The following is a 19,961-nucleotide window of genomic DNA, read 5'->3' as shown; positions in this document are numbered from 1 at the left end:
TCATTTCATTGAGGTGAGTGGGCAGAAGAGAATCCAAGCAAGGAAGAGCTGGGCTAGAAAACTGAACATTATTCGAAGACAATTCAGCTCAGCCTAGTTTTGTTAAGATGTCTGTGGTTTGGGGGAAGTGAAAACTATCCTACTTATTACGAGCCAACAAAGACATCTCTTTTCTTTGAAGCAGGGGTAATGTACCTCCAAATTTATCTTTCCACGCTCGTTTATTAACCAGCAGACAGACGCCAGCACTTTACCATGCTCCCCAGCCTGACAAATGGCTGCGGGCAGCCCCGCGCCGTGAACTCCCCAGGCAAGAGCAGTTTTCCAGGTATCCTCTGAGCAGGAGAGGACTTTTTATGGCCATCTGGTAAGAGGAACAGCTCAAGAGCTGTTAGGGGCTGGAAGTGGAAAGGGCAGGGGAGTTCACAGCCTTATCACCAGGTTCTCTCTGCTGCACTGAGTCACCACATGCCCAAATCCCGAGAATAAAGCGTGTTAGTGATAGAGAGAATCCCACGACAGGCAGGAAAACACAGAGTAAAATGCCAGAGAGAGGAAGGTAGTGGGATGGGCTGAGTTAATACTCATGCTGCTCACTGTTGCTGCTTACATTTGCTGCTTTGAGATGGCATCTGTCTTACACTCACTTTGAAGATTTATGTGTCTGGAGCAAAAGCAGGGAGAAATCTCTTTGGATGAATTTTAGCTCAGTGATAGCATCTCTATAAACAGTTCCTGTCTGTCTTCACACCTGCAGCACTGTGAGCCTAATCTTAGGGCAAAGCAGCTGGCACTCACTGCTATCAGCTGGGTTGGGTGAAAATGGAAGGAAAATAAAGACTGCTGGCTCCGACAAAGTTCTTGGTTTAGAATATAATACAATGTCAAGTCCCCGGGGCAGTCAGCCACATTAACCTGGCACACCTGGCGTTAGCTTTCAGGGAAGGTATTCCCCTCACCTTTCCCCTAATGAAGGGGATAGCATCCCAAGGTTCACTCTGTATGGGTCAAAAAGGGTTGAAACAGGTGCCTTTGTCCATTTTCACAGCCTGTTTTTGCACCTTCACAGCCCTTCATAGACATGAGCTGATTAAACTCCACACCAGCAACATGAGGCATCTCCATCCTCCTCGCAGTGATGGAGCACTGGAGTCATGGGCACCTTCAGTGCCTCAGCCAAGGCAACAAGCTGGTGAGAATTTGCACCAGATCTGTAACTGAGACCCATACTTAGTGTTTGACCAACTCCTTCTGCTAATACCAAATCTCAAACTGTTTTGTGACTCCACCATTTTCAAGTCAGATGAAAGATGGTTTGAAAGGTGACAAGCTGGGCTATGAAGGGGGTTTCTGCACCACTCAGCAGCTTGGTTATTGCTATTTGTACCTACAGACAAGGGCTTAAATCTGCAGCTGGAGCAGAGCAGGGAGAGCCCAGGGCAGCATGGACCCCTCGGCAACACGTGAGGGCAACAGCAAAAAGAAGAGCCAGCTCCCGCTCTCCACAGCCTCCTGGGATGGCCATGGCTTGGCACATCCACACGTCTCCGCTGGAGCTTGTCCCCTTTCTCCTTCCCAGGCGAGCTGCCAGCAGAGTGACAAGCGAGCTGGCAGCTGAGGTTTGAAGCCACTGTTACTATCAGCTGCTGGTCACAACACAAATGGTACAAAGACGGGCCTAGTCCTTTTACTAGAGGGTGGTTTTACAACAAGTCGAAATTATTTGAGATAATAAAACCACAATAACTGTGCTTTAACATTTCTGAGCATCTCCTACCGCTGGGCCCCTTCTGAGCAGCATAATCTCTGACGTGCCATTCCATTTACTTAGATGAGATAATTTATCAATATAATGGACGCTGATGAAGATGGATTAATTTGGATTACAGAACCAGCGCTTCGCAGGGGCTCTATCCAGGACACAGAATGAGGATGTGTGTGATTATGACATTGTTTGGGCAAGGGCAGCGATCTGCACTGAGACTCGGGTGCTCCCGAGCTGGGAGGAGAGTCCTTGTCACAGCTACATGGTAAGAAAGCTCCAAGCACCACTATTTTTCTTCAGGTTACCTTAGGCCTCTCAGATTATGTTTATGTGATCTACCAATATTTTCTTTTTATACGGGGCTTATCTCGCGCTATGTAAAAGATCAGCGAGTCAGAGAGGCAGCGTGCAGAGAAAAGGAAAAGCAAAACTTAAAAACAAAACAAAATTAAAAAAAATCACCATTGGGTGAGATGTACGTGATCTCTGATCACACCTCTTCTTTGTACCTGTTCCTGAGCCCACTATGTCCCTGCTGGGAGACTCGCACATCGCGTCGGCCAGGCGCTCCCGCAGGCCCTCCTCGCTGGGCTCCATGGACGACATGTGGCGGAGGCCGAAGTTCTCGGGCCAGCTCCCGCACACCTCCAGCAAGGTCACGCTCCGGTCGAAGGCACCTTCAACAAACAAACGGGACACGGTTGGGACCAAACTACTTCCAAACATATTGTTTATTGCATTGGAAAGAAAAGAAAGCTTTGCGTTTTGAGGTCCTGGAGAGGTAATTTTAGCGTGTTAGTGGAAATGGTGGTGTTAGCAGCACAGCGGGAGCAAGCAGAGCCATAAGTACCAAACGGTTTTGACCGAGCAGTTGTAAGCAAAAAGATTAAATTAAAAATACAGACCCAATTCTGGTTTCACATTAGCGAGAGTCGGTAAATCAGCATAATGGCACTGATGGAAATGACAACAGAATCAGGAACTGTAATGTTAAAAAACTGGATGTATGTTACTAACTACACGTTAAACAACTAGAAATTACGTTTCAAGTTGATTTGTCTTTCCCTGGGCTGCTGTTGAGCACTCTCCCCCCCTCTCATCTTGGACAATAGAAAAAGTCATTTCATCTTTGCTAATGGGCACAAATTGGAGCTAATATCCCTTTCTTGCTCTCGAGCAGAGAAGTGCACCAGCGTGGCAGACGGATGAGGGAAGGACGACTCGCTTTCTGCCTTGTGTTTGAAGCACATCTGTGCAAGGAAAAAGTGAGTCCCTCTTGCAGTCCGGGATATCTGTGCATTTTCTCAGTTCCTGCGCTGTGAAACTTTAGGTCAAGCATGAGCTAACAGAGGCTCTTCCATCAGCAGCGCTTTCCCGAAGACGCTGGCTATTGTGACGGAGCGCACGTACCTACAAAAGATACTTAAAATAATTCCTTAACTTGTGGCTATTACCTCATTCGCAACAGGGTAGGATGTTCTGCTGAAGGCAAAGATTAGATTCTGAATTCAAGATCACTTCAAAGTACAAATTAAAATTATTCTACTTTATTATAGAGCAAGTCTTCTGCTCAGGCTTACTTAAATCATTCCCACTCGGAACAAGATTACAGTTATGCTTTGTTGCTTCAAGCACATACCATTTACTCAACTATTCAGTAACTGAATATACAGCATTTATTGTGCCTGGTTTCTGCCAGCCTACCAAGGGGAAAAAATGCAAATGCCAATGTTTCTCAAAGTTAAAAGTACATGAAACACGTCCTTGTTATCAGGCCTTTGGTTTTCCCCTTTGATCAGCCGTCAGAAACTATCTACACTTGTGGTCTGTGACTGTACAGCTTCACCGCACACCCCCCGCCACTGACAGGTGGTAATAGAAAGGGTGAGAGACCAAGCCCCGCGGCAGGCGTCCCTTCCTCTGATAACGTCCAAAGTACCGGGTGATAACCGTTCGTAAACACTCGGCCGGCCGGTTAATCCATACATCAGCAAAGAGGGGCAGATAATTTTGAACTCTAATGGCACGGACTAAAGCACCGGGGCTGGCATGCAGGGATTTATATGGGCTGCAATGGCGACTCCTGGCTCCTGAATTTCATCGGCGCGCACGGCTTTGATTTATCTCCTCGCCTGGCTGCAGAGTAGATTCCTGGCACTAGAAAACCATCAACGCTAAAATGGACCTCTACAAAATGGGACCGTGGCTCTTATGTGATGCACGCACTTGAACTCTGGATGAATCCCAGTTTAAACCGAGAGGAGGAATGACCAAATATTTCAACTTCTAATGGGTCTTTGGATTTATAAGGTTACTCCAGCCTACTAATTTGTTTTAAAGCAAGGGTTCTTGAAGCTTGTTTGAACAAACGCAGTGAGGAGGCAAAGTAACTTTGATGATGTTTAAGTCTCTGCAACATTTCCCTATTGTCAGCTATCCTAACTGCAGAGGGAAAAGCAACATTTGGTCTTCTTTTGAGGCTTCTTTTTTCAAGTCATCCCTCTGTGGTTTCATCTGACCCTGAGAACTCTGTGCCCTCCAAGACCCCAGTATTTCAGGTTTTTCGGATAGGGCTGTTCATGTACCAGGGAGTTACCGGGGGGGGCTGTTAAACTCGCATCCCAAAACCCCAGGGTGGCCGTGGGGAGATGATGAAGCTCCCGCAGGTTTGCAGGGTTGTGCCAGAGATGAGAAATCTCTTCTCCGCTAGTGTCTGCCCTTATTCTGAAAGTGAGAAATGGGAGCATTTCTGCTCCTATAAGCAGACATATGAATAATAAGGCAAATGGCTTTTGAAGCTCTGCCAAGACGCCTGCGTATGTGTACAGGGAGAAACTTCATAAAGCGCCGGGCTCTGGCTCCTGAGATACTTGAGTGAGAGCAAAGGAGACAAGTGCAGCGTTACCTCCGCAATCAGGGCCAAGAGCTGCCAAAACTTCTTAGCAGCAACGTGTGAGGTTGCAAGTGTTAATGCAAATGCAGGTTGGAGGGATTAACTGCACAGAAAGTTTTCTTGTAAAAAAAAAACCCTGTAAGGCTGGTGAAGCTCTAGTTTTATCTTTCCTCCCTTTCCATTCCTTTACAGTGGTTGGAGCGCATGTCTGGCAATGGGACTCACGGCCAGGCATCCTGCTGTGATTCACTGCCCTGCCTGGGGGTGACGAACTGGGGGACAGAGGAGTTCTGTGTCCCATCACCTGCTCTGTGCTGCCGTGGAGTCCACAAATTCCTCCTTATTTCAATATACGCATTGATAAAATTGGTTCCACGTAAAGCTCAGCACGCACAGATGTGCGACCGAGGTTACTCGCGGTGTGATGGCAGAAGACGGGACTTTGCTTGAATAGGTAGGTCCTTTCCTACCATAAACCTCTGGCTGTGTCTCTCTGTGACATGAAAGAAAACTATTTCAGGATCAACAAGACCGATTATCATGGACCTTCCCGTTCTTCTTGCTGTTGCATCACCACACAGTAGTAATATATCTTTTTCAAGGCAGAATTAAGCCTTGGGTATCTTTACGCCTTGGAAAATTCCTCTGTGAAGTGCATCAAATGGCAGATGAGCTGGTCACTCCCCAGGAGCCTCTGGGTGCTTTGTACGTCGTTACCGACGGCACCCGAGCTAATGGCATTAAACGTACACTGATAGCAGCTCCCCGTATCTCTGCTATTTATTAAATTGTAATCTCTTCCTGGCTGCCTTGCTCTCCCCTTTTCAATCCCAGTATCTCAGCTGATAACGTATCGAATTCCCCATCGTCGGCCAGAGAGAAGTTTACAAATAAACCTCCGCGGAGTGTCCTGCTGTCAAAATCCCCTAAACCCACAGCCAGAACGTAACCGCAGGACCGAGGCCGCCGAGAAAGCTCCCGCTGATTCAGAGGATTACCGAAGGGTGGAGAGAAGGCGGCTTCGCCCTGGCCTGTACCGCCACACCGCTGAAATCGTGTCAGTATTTCACCTATCATGCGGTGATTTCAAGCCAGCAGAACGTTTCCTTCCCCCCTTATTTACTGAAGATGAAACCGGGTGGAAATTAAGACCATCAGCCTCCTTTGTGCGATGCCCGAGCACCATCCCAGATCCCCTGCACTGCAAATAAAAACCAACCCCAAATCAAACCAAATGGAATGAGCAGAAATTTTGGCTTGAACGCCGAGGTCGGAAGTGCTTTGTTTTGCAGTTCCAGCGTGTTTAGCTGTACACTGCCCCAAACACCCCACGCTAATTCTGCTCCACAGACAGGATTTTCCCATTAAAACTTTAATTTTCTCCTGATACCAATATCCCACTTCTGTCCTTCCACTGGCATTTGCTGCCCAACGAGAACTGCCCTTTACTCACGTGGAATCAGGCCCCTCATCTTTCTGCTTCACATTTCTCGTGTTTTATTAATGGCAAAGGCTTCTGTTATTATTCATACCAAATTACCTTACTTAGAAGCACAGGATTTGTCTTTTGCGTCGCAATTGTTTCATGGCTTTTAATATAAAAGGCAAATAAATTCTACAGAAAGGGGGGGGGGGAAAATCCCAAACCTTGGAAACATCCTTTAATTTCACAGTTAGTCCTACCAACAAATGACCGAGAAAACCAGAGCGGCTTCTTTTCTTCTCTGAAACCTCTAGTAGTAAAAAGCATTTTTACAAAATATTTTAATGCTTCTGCTGTGTTATTTTTCTAAGTCAAAATAGCTAAGCTAAATCTTTCACCATAGCCCTTTAATTCGAAAGCCAGGGGAAATTTTTTTCATTAAACCTCTGGACGGCTTTGTTTAAAATATGAAATCAAGTAGCTCCATTTCCTGTCTTCTAAAGAACAGTAAATCAAAAAGAGCGAGTTCTCCAAAAATACAGTAATGGTTCTATTAAAGAGCTTGACAGTTTTGAGCCTCACCTTGCATATTGCAACATACGCGTGAGCAAAAATAACAGAGTAAATAGGAGAGGAAATGACCCGCCAAATTTAACCGACAAAAGGTGCATCCTTCTGGTGAACGGGATGGGGTGCGACCCCAGGGACGGCAGACCCTGGGGTGCGAGTGAGACGGTCTCAGAGGGAGAGAAGAGGCTGCCAGGCTTCCCATCACCAACCTCCAGACTTTTCTGGCCCCTTTGGAAGCCGGAGGGGACTTTGAAGTGAGTCCCGACCCGCTGGGCCCCGGACACGCCGGTAACCGCAGCCCGAGCGTGACGGAGCTGCCCAGAAATCCTCAGCCGGGAGCGAGAACCCCATGGGCGTGTGAGGAACCGGCCCATGGAAATTCCTTCCCCAAAGCGGTGAGTCAAATTGTAACATACCCCTTTTAAATATTAATGGTTGAACTTTCCTATGGGCTTTGCCAGCTCGCTCCTGTGCCATGAGTTTGTTGCTCCAGGGGGAATGCTGCAGAGCAGCGGCTCTCGGGGCTGGAACGGGACCTGTGCAAACGCCTTGTGGAAGTGGCATCTCGCCGACCTGCCCCGTATCTGCCTTTGGAACACTGCTGGTCTGTGCAAACGCCTTATGGAAGCGGCATCTCGCCAACCTGCCCCATATCTGACTTTGGAACACGTGCCCGTGCTCGGCGGCACGTGCTGCCGATCCCCCCGCACAGCACGTGCACGTCCGCTTACGTCTGATGGGATTTGCAACAGCTCACCTCTGCGTACGGCCACTAAATCAAGGTGTGAATGCTCATTATTGCCTTTGGAAACGGCGGCAGGAGCTGCAGCCTTTGCGAGTGACTCTTTCCCTGTCATCTTCCCTCCCACGGAGTTTCTTTTTTTCCAGAATCGCTCACAGTTCTGCTATAAACAGGACATTACTCACCAGCTCTGTATCCTGTGAGTGCATTTAATTAATGGAGACTTCAGCCGGGGTGCCTGGGCCCACAGGCAATGAACACTTTCAAATCCCTTTGAACTTTTGGCGAAGCGAGGCCAAGAGGTCCCCGTGTCCCTCCCTCAGCGCTATGGACTTGTAAACAACAATACTGTTTATTCCTTTGTCGTTATTTCTAACCGAGTTTTAAGCAAACAGGAGGAGCGGGGTGGCCCTGGGAGCCCTGTGGCCAGCAGCTCGGTGAGGATGAAGGCCGGTGGGCAGGGAGGAGGTCGCCACCATCACGCACGTCGGATACGGCAGCGGCTGCCCGGCTCAGGATGACAGCCAAGGCCACGGATGGACACGTTAAGGATGATGGCGGTGCCGGACGATCTTGCCGTCCTCCTCCTCCCCACCGCTGTCTCCTCTGGCCCCGCACAAGGGGTTAACCACGGGCTCAGGAGAAGCGTTTGGGACGATTAGGAACACAGCCAGCGCTCACAGCCATCGTGAAGGCTTTCAAATGCAGAGCTAGGCTGCAATTTTCAGAGCTGGAGCAGCGAGATATTTTTATAAATACATAAATCTTTTCAAGGAAAAACAAATATAGAGGAAAGAATGTAAACATTATTGTAAAATGCATAATAAAAGGTCTGTTGTTTGTTAATTTTGCTCCTTATTATCCAGTCTATCTGCACCACCGATGTTGAAACATGTGCCTTTTTTTTTTTTTTTTTAAACTCCCTTATTCATTTAAAAATAGTTTCCTGCATGTTATATGAATAAGCAAAACCTAAGGTCCTAAATCCAGGAGAACTTTGAAGTATGAAACCCATGGTCTATGGGAACTATGTTTTCATTAATCAAAGTAGATGTTTCTAAAGCCATCAGATTTATCATGACTGGATTTCATATGTGAAACCCAATATACACACAGACATACACTGCTTGTCCTTTTGGATTAGTTCTGACCTTTTACTCTCCTTTCTGAAGGATCTGCCTTTCCTCAGCGCGGGCTGCCCTGTTTTACCGCGGCATCAGCCAAAGGAGCCTTGACAAAGTACGTTTTCAACTCTCCGCTCTGCGCCTGAGTACGAGCCTGGGTTAAGGTCAAAACATAAATGATTAAGTGTATTTATTAAACCCTGCCTTTCCCTTGAATGCTCCCTGCGACTGCTATTCGCCATCCGAACTGCGGTTTCACACCAGCCCGCTGGTAATACACCTGGCCACCAAACGAGGGACCCGAGCGTCACCGCGGCCCTGACGCCGAGCCCCGGGCTGGCGAAAGCTGAAGGAAACCCCCTAGAACCCCCCGAGCATCGCCGAGGGCTCCGGCAGCCCGGGGCGAGCGCAGGGGTTAGCAAAAGGACACGGGAGAGAGACGGGATGGTTTAAAAACCAGAGGCAGGATGTGACATCCATCCAAGGCAGGACTCAAAACGATCAAATGCAAAAAAATCCGCGTGTGGTGTCACCGGGGAAATTTATGCCGTGGTTTTGCGGTACCAGGAGCGCCAGGACTTTGTCATCTTGCTTTGAAGAGTAATGAAGGGGCTGGGGTGAGCGGGCTCTGCTGCGGGCACCGCGGGGAAGGTGCGGCCATTTACAGCCCAAGAAACACAGCACGTTGAAAAATAAGATAGCTGTATTTGTACTCTTTTTGCAATACTGGATGCAATTTATTTAGTGGTTTAAAAGCAAAAAGAGATGGAAATTACAGTATAACTGGATGTTGTTATGATTTTAAAAACAAACTACCCCCTCATAATAAAACTAATTTCCAAGAAAAAAATATGTTTTCCCCCCTTGAATAGTAAGATTCTTGCGTATTTTAACTCTTTGCTGTATCAGAACTCCTGGAAAAAATCAGCAATGCTGTGATCAACCCCAAACCCCCTTAGAGATTAATGTTTCTTTACATTTAATCCCGACATAAAGCGGAGTGTCCCGAAGAACAGAGGAGTCTGAAGAACAGAGGTGCCTGCACAAGCCGGGTGGGTGCGCGACACCAGGAACTCCACCTGATGTTCTTTCAACCTCTCGGTCTGGAAATTTCATTAAAAAAGGATTCACAAAAGATCTTCAGCACTTTTTAGTTTGTGCAAGGTTGGAAATGTTTTCCTGTGGTATTCACATACTTCTAATTCTCAGTCCTGGTTAAAATTAGAAAATCCAGTAACTTTTTTTTCCCCTTCTAGTTTTTCCCACTCTCTGAAGATCTACAACTCGGTTAAGCTTGCAATAAGATGATCATTGAGATTTTCAACAATGCCTCGGAAATTTAAACACACAGCGAATTCCATTAAATCTCAGTGGAGACTTTTTTAGATGAGTCTTTATTTTGCTTTCCTCCTCATCTGAAGAAAAGCTGTGATTTTACGACACTGAAGCCTTTTGCATCGGATTCAGCGGGAAAAGCTGCATAAGATGCAGGAAAGATATATCTGGTGTTTCTGTGACGCTAAATAATGATGGTTATTGAAATGCCAAGCCTTTTCTGGGCTCTTTGGAGAGGTTTGTAGGCATTCCCTGCCTTAGCGAGCTCACTGTGCCAGGTAGAAATATGCCAATTCCACTGGAGAGCCTTGAATAATATACTACTTCCCTTAAGAAAACAGCAAGATTTATCTTGCTTATTATCAATCTCACAGCATGTGCAAATGCACATATATATATATATACACACACATGTACAAAGGACACATAACGGATTATAAAAGGCTCATATTTACCCACAAGTAAGGAAAGATCTGACAACTCATCGGGGTTTTCTGGATAACTAAGATCTTATGTTACACTTTGAGACACAAGTGTGGATTTGTCATATTGCTGGAGAATTAGTGGTAACCGCCTGAGCCAAGGAATTTAATTCTGATTGTTTCACTTGAATTAAAAAAATCTTAGCGTTGAAAAAACATTGGAACGGTGCTATATACTAATATATCACTCAAATTGTAATAGGAGACTTTTTCTTGTGTAATAGAGAGTGTAATGCTTGGAAAGGCCGAGTTCACTGTGGGTACGAATCCTCCGCAGCTGAATTGCAGGGAATATCGTGTATTAAACCTGCTCCAAAGGAGGGGTGAGCGCTTCCCCATGCCAGACTTCTGCTGGGCTTTGGGTCAGTTCTTCTTTATAAGTAACATTCACAAACAAGGGGAGATAAAGGGGCGGTTTCTTATCAGCCAGGAGAAAGTTTGCAGAAGAGAATGAGCATGAAAGGGGCCGAGCGACCATCGAAGAGCCGGAAACGAGCAATTTGCTTTATATCACCAGCAACCAGTTAAGACTCAAACCGAAATATTTTTATGCATTATAAGAGCAAATATTTCTCCGGTCTCATATCACCTTTTCCAGATGAACCATTTCACAACCCAGCTGACATATAAACAGCAAGCAAAATATTTTCCTGAGGTGCATCACTAATCCCACTCGGGGCCTCTAATTTGTAATTTATTAGTGTTACCTCACTATGAGATAATGTACGCATCGCTTCCAAGCTACTGTCTAGGAAGTACTTGTACACAGGATAAATAAATCTCACTTGCAAATATGAGGCACCCTCTGGGTGTTTGGGAGGAGCTTGGAGGCTTCTGACACTTTCTGTAGCAAATCTCACTGTGTTAACATTCGATTTATTAGGGTTATATCCAGGGCTATGTGCACGGCCTGCTGTAATCACAACTTCTTTATAAGTATTTTAAAATATTTCACAAACAGCACAAGATGGATTCAGGTTGTTAAACCAGAGTGATGGAAATGTTTGTGTTCGGGGCAGCTGCTCTGAGGATCCAGCACCATTAACGTCAGGAACTGGTTTGGAAACCCCTGATACTTATTAATTAAGTGACCAAGATCGGGGAAGAGAGATTGCAAAACACACCTAGAGAGCCAAACTCCTAGCCACGGCAAAATAAGTTGTTGGTGCTGATATAAAGAGCTGTATGGCTTACACCACTGAAGAGCTGGAACATCACGGATTAGGTAACTCATCCGAGGTCACTGGGCAAGTCTGTGCCAGGGCTGTCCAGAAAGAAATGTCCTGCCTGAGGACAACCCGGTGCGGCGTCACATCTGCTCAGAAAACACAAAGGGACCTCCAGAGCCACCGAGCCCTGCCCGGCCAGGCAGCAGCTCCCAGGTACCTTCCCATAGCTCTGGGCCCTTTGGAAATCGCTCACTCCAAGTCTCTGGATCCCTCCAAGAAAACCAGGACAAGGCGTTTCTTTAAGGACTACAGAGAAAACATGAAATTTTATGTTTAGAAAACACTAAAAAGTCAAAAACCCCTTCAATTTGTTTCCTTGTATGCCTTCCAAACCTGGGAAAAGAAACTCTTTTGGCCCAATTTTGAATTCATGAAAAGCACGTGCCAAGGTGCATGACCTGGTTACCCAAGCTCCAGCAAGGACCGGACCTACAAAGCACCGAGATCTCTGGTCCCAAGCCAGCTTAAGCATATACTTAATTTTAAGCATGCAAACAGCTACAAAGACTTCAATGGTAGTATATATATGTTGAAAGTTAAGAGTGTGCTTAAGTGTGCTACTGGCGTGGGGCCAGAGCACTTGGAGACTCGTAGTACCAAGGTCTGATCTTCTCACAAACCTCGTCCAGGGGATTTCAGCCCAGCCAGGCAGGACCCAGCTGCTCAGGAGCCAGCAGACCCGTCCTCGCTGTCTCAAGTTTTCCTCTGCACACATTGAGGAGGTTTTGCCCTTGTCACTTATATTATCCATCAGACATCTGGTGGCTGGATAAGGCAGAGCGACGTTGCAAGGTGAGATGATGGAGTGAAAAAATTATTGCAGCTGGCATGTCCTAGCCTAAGGCTTTCGGTCATTTAACTCATCTCACTCTCATCCTCAGCAAAGACTGTACTCAAAGGGCAGGAGATTTACCCTTCTGCATGCCTCATGTTTGCACTTGGCAATTTGCAGTAACAACTCCAAATGCAAACAGGAGTTGGGCAATGACGGCTCAGCGTTTACGGCTAAAAGCAAAGCTTTCAGCAATAAGCAAGAACTACTTAAAATAAGTCATGCAAGGACTTCTAGAGCCATGAGTAACACTGCCACTTTTTCACTTGACAACAGCACCCTGACCTCGGGGCTACGGAAATCACAAAAGGTGACTAGAAGGGTGAGCACACAGGGCATTATTCTTACAGGGAAGATTCAAATTAAAATCTTTCTCAGTAATGTCCTCGGATGATGGAAATGGGGGTTTCTCCCTGACAGCTTCCCCGGGAGGGCCCGATTCAGCCGCCCACCTCTGCGCACGCCTTGTAGCCCCCTCTAAATCCACTTGATAGCACCAATTGCCTTTAGCACCGCGGCAAACGTGGGACCACTCGCACCAGGGATGAAGGAAAACCCATCTCTCCCAGGGACCCTGACATCCAAAACCTGGTACCGGTACTGTGACCTCCGGGCTTGCAAAACCAAAATCCTCCTGTGCAACCAGCTTTACTCCTTGTGAAGAGTTTAATGACCAGAATGACACTGCTTGCTAAGATGGATTCTGAGAGCTGCAGGCTACCCTTCTTGTGGGCAATAAATATTCCACTTAAACCATCGCTTGTACATATTTAAAAGGATAAACCTGCTACTAATAACTACGAATCAAACGAGAAGGTTCCAGTTTTTATGCCAGAAAGCTAACAAAAATCTTCAGTGTGTTATAAACAAGTATCTATCATTATAAACTAAGTTCAGCATGTAAAAATCCAAAGATGGAGTTTATGGTCTTTAATGGCTGAGAAATGACAAGTGTGTTTGCTTGAAAAGGATTTCAGCAAGAAGTAGTTCTGTACAAGAACCCAAACTGGTCTTAGAAAATCACTGCTGACAGTTTTACAGTAGAATTAAGCTGCTGTGAACTCTCCAAAGTGGGGCTAATCGCAACTTTCTGGAGAATTTAATATGGAAAAAAAATCTGATTATTAGGGAGAATCCCACAGCTTCGGCAGAAGCTGGTCCTACACCTTTTCCAGTGGGAAATGAGTGAAACTAGCGGTGTTTCGCAGAAGGAATTGCTTTGTGATGCTCTCCCTTTGCCAGCAGTGGTGATGTGTGAGCCCATTGGAGCAACCGTGGTCCCCACCTTGTGTCCCAACGAACCGCCCATCAAACGGAGCCACCTACGAGCACGTCCGGGGGGAAAACTTGCTTTACAATCAAACCAGAGAGAAGCAAATCCAAGGAGGTGAGCAAGCGGGTGTCGGGTACCGGCTAATGAAGATACGAGAGGGATGCGCCGGTTCTATTGATGTGGCCGTGTAAATACAAGTGGAAAAACTTCCTAGAGTGGGCAAGCTCAAAGGTGGAAGCTGTCCAAGGGGAATCTCTCAAAACCATAGACAGCAGCAAAAAATGTGACGAAAAACGTGCCAAATGCTTTAGTGCTCTGCTGAAAGATGAAGGTGAAGGGAGCCCCTGCGCTGGGAGCCTTGGAACTAAGACAGAATTTCCTGGAACAGAGCACGTAACTGTTCAAACATCAACCCATCATCTCAGTTGTGAACCGAAGAAATAACAATAACAATTTCAGAGACAAAAGAAAAAGGAAAGGGGGAGAAATGAAGTAAAATCTTTTGCTAGCTCCAGACAGGCTGATCTCCCTATCTGCAGATTAATTTAGATCAAGGAAAGAGAAAACAAAGTGGGACATGAGATGAAGCAAAGAAAATATTCCTAAGTACAATAAGTGACCAGACTAGAAACGTATCCTGGGAGAAGTAACTTCTTCTAAGCACACAAGTTATTACCTTTGATACGTTAAAAGGTCAACAGAGGCACGAGCGGTTTCATATACGGAGAACAGATTCAAAAGGTATGTTGTGGCACTTTCAAAGCACCGAGGGAAACGGCGCAGCTCTGGTGTCCATCAAGCCATGTTTATTGATGTTCTTGCGAGCCGAGGCAAGGTTTGGGAACACGGATCATAACACCCTTTTTATATCCTATAAAAGTACACTGGGAAGTGATGAGAAATGGGGATTATTGAGTTGTGCCAAGCAAGTCCATTATAAAGGAGGAGTGTGCTTTTTCGCGAGGCTTTTTACAACGCCGAGAGTTAAGTCTTTTCTCGCTGTGAAAAAAATTGGGAACCCTCCAAAGCATATGTTTCACAAATCTCCAAAAAAGTGGAAAACAAGATTCCGAGAGTAGAAGTGTGGGAAGTGCAGTGTGAGAAGACAAGTTCAGAACGAGTTCCCTGCGTGTCCCGCGTTGGGGACAGTCGGGCAGGGACCAGCCCAGGCCCTCTGGGGCTCCATCCTCAAACACTTTGCCTCATACCTGATCTTAGGAGAGGATCTGGAGCTGCGCTGGAAGCTGCTTATCCTACCTGCAATTACCGCGGCTTTCGTTTAATTGCATTCAAAACGGGAGGCGAACATAGCGATGTTTAAGACCACCTGCATTTTCTGCTTAACTGAGCAGAGAACTGCCTCCTCGTTCCAAGGGGGAGAATTAGCATCTTAGCACCTTGTCTGTCCAAGACATTTGACCTCTGTAGCTCTACAAACTAAGCCACTGGCTAATTTTCATCTAGTTGGACACCGTTCGGAAGCTACTGAAGAACGACATGTTGGAGGTGTTTTGGTGAAATATTTAAACTGGAGCTGCCACCGAACTGAAGGCACGTTCTCCCCAAAGCCCGAGTCCTACCAGGGCACAGCGAAGACCTGGAGACCATAAAGACCTTCAAGTGCATCATTCAGTCTTTTCCATGTCAAATTTGAAAGTCAGCCCCAAATCCACACCCATATCTAAATGTGTTGGTTGATCAGGTGGGACAAGGGAAAGCGTCACCTAAGAGTCACATCAGTATCATATTCTTTGGGTAGATGCAAGAAAAGGATTTCCTTCCTGAAATAATTTCCAATAAACTCTGAATACCGTGGAAACCAGAGCAAATGGAGACAGTAAAATAACCCCCCAGCTTCATGTATGAGTCTCATGGATCCCACTCTGCACAGCCCAGTGAAGACATCTGTCCATCTTATGCCTGAGATTCTCCACCTGTAAAATAGGCATGAGAGACAATAACAGCTACTTCCCTTCAGTTCTCCAAAAATAAATACCTGGGCATGCTCTGAGGTCTCGGTAGCAAGGTGGCACACATCGCCGCTCAGAAAGGACCCCCTGTAGCTAACAATATGACTTCGGAACACCTCGAAAATGGAAACCAGATGGGTGCTGTGCCCAACTACATCAAAAAGCTGCCGTTTTTCAAACCATCCTGTTGTTAGGTCAGAAAGCCTGCGAGGCCTCAGCTTCTGTGGGCTGTAGCATCAAAAGCTTTAGGCATGTTTAGAGAACCCACCCTAATACTCACAGTGGTGAAGACAAACAGGCAAAGCCAATCTCACTGCTCATGAAGAATGAAATTCATCTCTGCGTTCAGAGCAGGCGAGGCCAATATGCCATTTAAGACCCATTTTCAGGGCTTAATAAAGACTTAAGCGGTGCACAGACCTCGGGCCAGCCTTCGGCATGGGAAGGAATTTTCCCTGTAATAAACTAGCAAGAGTCCATCGAGCAAATGTCTGCAGGACCCGTGGCAGGATGACAGCTACAGAAACGTAATCATCCAGCAGGCTTGTAACCACTGAGTGCACCTACCCTTCTCATATAAATAACAGGTCCGAGACAAAGGAGCTGGAAATTAGATGCTTGTGGCGAATTGCAGAGAGCCAGAGACCTTATGAGATACCCAGTACTTACATCTACACTTAATTAGGAGTGAAACTGCAGACACGAGACCTCGACATGTGGTATTCACATGTGGGCTCAAAAAAATACCGTCGAGGCCGTTTTTCTTATGGTTATAACGTGGAAGATCTGATGCAGAGGGCAAGTGGGGATGTGCCTGGTGGGCAAGCCCAGCTGTGTAATGACCCACCGGGCTCCACCAGCTCCATTGCTGATGCTGAGTTGTGCCCTCGCACCCCCTGTGAGCCAGAGAGGTCTGAGCTGTCGGTTGTATGTACTGATTGAGCGGTTAAAGCTAAACAAGAAGAAATCTGAAATTCAGATGTTAGTGTCAAAACTAATAGGAAACAGGATGCGGCTATAATGCAAATGCAGGGGTCCAAGTTCTGCTCTCAGTTACGACCCAGCGAGTCCAATAGGAGCGCAGGAAAAACGCATTCTGTTGTACATTAATGGAGAATTTTGTCTCGTGGACTTAAAAATAAACTTGTAACTTTTTTTGACCCTGTGTAAAATCCCAGCAAGATTTTCTCCCAGAATAGGCAAAGGATGAAATCGCTTCTTATCCTGATATAACTTCAGAAATGCTTACAACAGAGTCAGGGGCTCCTGGTGAAATCCCAGTCCCACCAAAACCAACGGGGGTTTTGCCCAGGCATTCAGGGAAGGCAGGATTCACCCCAAATCTTTAAAGAGATATCATTTTCTGAAGAGAAAAATACCCTAAAACACAAAGGAATCCTCTTCTACAGATATTTTAAACAGATTTTAAAGAAGGTATCTAATTTAATTAAGAGTACGTGGATGTCACCTTCACGTCGTGTATGAACAATTAATCACGACACGTTCCTGCAACGTCATCGTGAGTTGGACCAGCTCTCTGCGAACAAAACCAGAGACAGCTGCAAATCGCATTTAAAATCTTCTTTTTTCTGAAATAACAAAATGATTAAAAGTTGAAGAAACACTTCCATATGGAAGAATCTTACCCCAACAGGTCACCACAAAGACACTTCAAACACAATAAAACAGGAAGCGCTAAAAAAAGCACAGCAGCTCACAAAAACCCCCACAACCTTTTCCACTGAAAAAATACATGTCACCCTGGGTAGAAAAACCATTTGGCAGTGTAATGTGTCTTTAATCTGCTCAATTTGCTTATTATAGTAAAGGGTTAGAGGAATTTTCAAGCAGTGGCCAAAAATACTACAGTGATATCCTCCCCTCAAAAAGTAAACTTGCTTCAAGTGAATTAACTTCTTCAACTTGAATATTTCAAAGTACCTCCACTGAAAAAGAAAAGAGAAAGGGAATAAAAGAAAAGCTCCTGCCCATGAAGGATGGTTGAAGCGCACAAAGCCAGGACACGCTCCTGCCCAGCGAGGGGAGCAGCAAACACCCCGCTGAGCTTTCTATGCGCCTCTTATTGGACTTTAGAAAGGTAAATGTACTTTGCACCATGGAAACAGAATATCCCGCTATTCCTCAAGCTGAACCCTCACGGGCTGGGAAGGGAGCAGAGCCGAGGCGCTGCTGGCACCAAACTCAGCGTCACCCGACGTCAGGAGCAAACTGATTCTGAGCATATTGACTTGCCAAATCGCTAACCTTTAAAAAACCAAGATAACAGTTAGAAGAGATGGGTGTAACTCAGAAGAAGCGCCTCTGAAGACACACGTTCCTTTTGTGCTTGCCCTAACGCAACTGGGCGACTCCAGTTAACGTTGCCTCTCGTGTTCTTAACTCTACTGACTCAAGTATGTGGTCATGTGAAACCTCATCATTTATAAGTACGTTATGTTGATTTTTCAGGTTCTGTACTATTAGAAAACTGCATGGGATCAACTTGCAACCGCCCGTGGCCCGGATGGGCACAGAGGGAAAGGGGGAAAGGCAGCGGCATCGCTGCCCGCACTACAGACCTGCCAACAAAGATAATAACAAGAAAATTTAAGGCAATCAAGGCTGTCCACTCTTGATATTGAACATCAATGAGCTAAAGACAGAAAGGTGCAAAAAGCTTAACAGTATTTGTGGCTGAAATTAAAACTTTAAAAGAAACTTATAGCGAACAGTAATGTATGCAATGACATCTGGGACTGTAATCAGCAAACCGCTTTCAAGAGCTGCCAAAGCAAACAGCCAAATAACAAATCCACTTTACAGATCATCAATCTGGCCGGGCACTTGCCAAGGTAAATAGTATGAGGTTGAAGTTTGCTTTGCAAACCGGGGAGCGGGGAGTTTAGCTCGGCTTCCAGGACAGCAACGCCGGGCAGGGTCCTCACAGGCCTGGCCTAAAGTCCAACCACCCCGCACTCAACCCGTGAGTCGAGGTGCGTAGGAAGACAAAATATAACCAGAATTAGGGATTAACAACAAAAAAAGAGACATTCAGGTTATGAACATAACTCACTTCATGCTGACGACAATTAGCACTGGTACAACTCAAACACAAACCCTCAGATAGAGCGGAGTTTATTGTAACACTGCTTTGCAGACTGGGCAACATTTCATGGGAACGCCAAACCTAAGACTGAAAAAAATTAGTAGGAAATGAACCTTCTTTTATTTTCAAATGAGATAAAATCTGGCTCCAACTACCATATTTTACATTTTAGGGAAGAGGATATAAAACATCAAACAGTGATTTTTTTTTTCATTATGAACGCAAGAAAGATAATTTATGGCGGCTGCAAAACATTTATTTAAGAAGTAAAGCCTTTATGTTCTGTATACAATTTATAGGGTTGTAAAAGAAAGAAGCGAAACAACTGCAGCCATAACACGTGCATTTATGAATAATAATTGTAAGCCCGTTTAACTACAACTTATGCTTCAGAGTTCATTCTTCCGTTGATTGGGAAGTCCTTGAGTGCAATCCATGATTTGTTTAACGTTACTAAAATGAAAAAAGTTCAAGACAAAACTGCTAGGCAGCTTATGTCAAGAACTGAATAGAATAATAGCACGATACACGTATAATGTTTTTTAACTGGTGAGAGACGGCGTATTCCTGGGGGAAACTGGTTGGGCTCTGTCTTTGAGTGCAAACCTTGGATTTGTGCTGCAGTCAGGAGGGTGTATTGCGACACAGAGAGAGAAGAACCCCCAGCTGGGCCCGGCCCCACGTGGCTCCTCATCCCCTCACCTTGGGGTGAGACAGAAATGGACCCTTTGCCTTATTGCAACCAAAACCTCATTGCTTAAGTGCTGTGTTGATAAACACAAACCAAATGTGACGAAACTGGCCCAATATTTACTGCAGGAAAGGTGACTATTAGCGCAGCTGTAACGTGACGCGGGTGCACAGGATGAGGCTCCGTGTGCATGTGTGTGCAGGCAATTAAATGCACAGTTGCCCCCCTTTTTTTTGGCTTAATTTGCCATTTATCCTGGGGAACGACACGCAGCAGCACTCAGCACTCTGAAAGCGTGCAGGTGATACATCTTTTCAGCACTCAGGAACCTGTAAGGGGGTTGATCCAGGCTCCAAATCCTAAAGCACCAGCAACCCCAGCCCTGTACCCTCTGGTTTGATCATTGTCACCTGGTCTTTAGTTATGGGAAGCACCTCAAACAGTTCCTCTAAGTTTTTAGCTAATCAAACCATCATGACGCATGGGAACAATTTAGAGCTGTAGTTGGAAATAAGTAAGTGGATCC

At 45.8% G+C, this 19,961-nt stretch overlaps 1 protein-coding gene across 13 annotated transcripts in view; it reads right to left on the bottom strand.

The window, feature by feature from the left end:
- Positions 1 to 19,961, bottom strand: part of BCAS3 (BCAS3 microtubule associated cell migration factor) — a 284,160-nt gene that overhangs the window by 19,329 nt on the left and 244,870 nt on the right. For 5 of the 13 annotated variants that reach the window (XM_065036752.1, XM_065036755.1, XM_065036754.1 and 2 more), the window contains one exon: positions 2,275 to 2,442. In XM_065036752.1, the coding sequence (XP_064892824.1) occupies positions 2,275 to 2,442 (168 nt within the window). Of the gene's footprint in view, positions 1 to 2,227; positions 2,443 to 19,961 lie in introns of all 13 variants that reach the window. The other 8 variants (XR_010467329.1, XR_010467330.1, XM_065036747.1 and 5 more) reach the window with 2 other exon arrangements.

The sequence above is a fragment of the Columba livia genome, chromosome 20 (genome assembly GCF_036013475.1).
Source record: "Columba livia isolate bColLiv1 breed racing homer chromosome 20, bColLiv1.pat.W.v2, whole genome shotgun sequence".
In the NCBI taxonomy this organism is placed as follows: Eukaryota; Metazoa; Chordata; class Aves; order Columbiformes; family Columbidae; genus Columba; species Columba livia.
The sequence above is the reverse complement of the archived record's forward strand: the minus strand, read 5'-3'. Positions and strand labels throughout refer to the sequence as shown.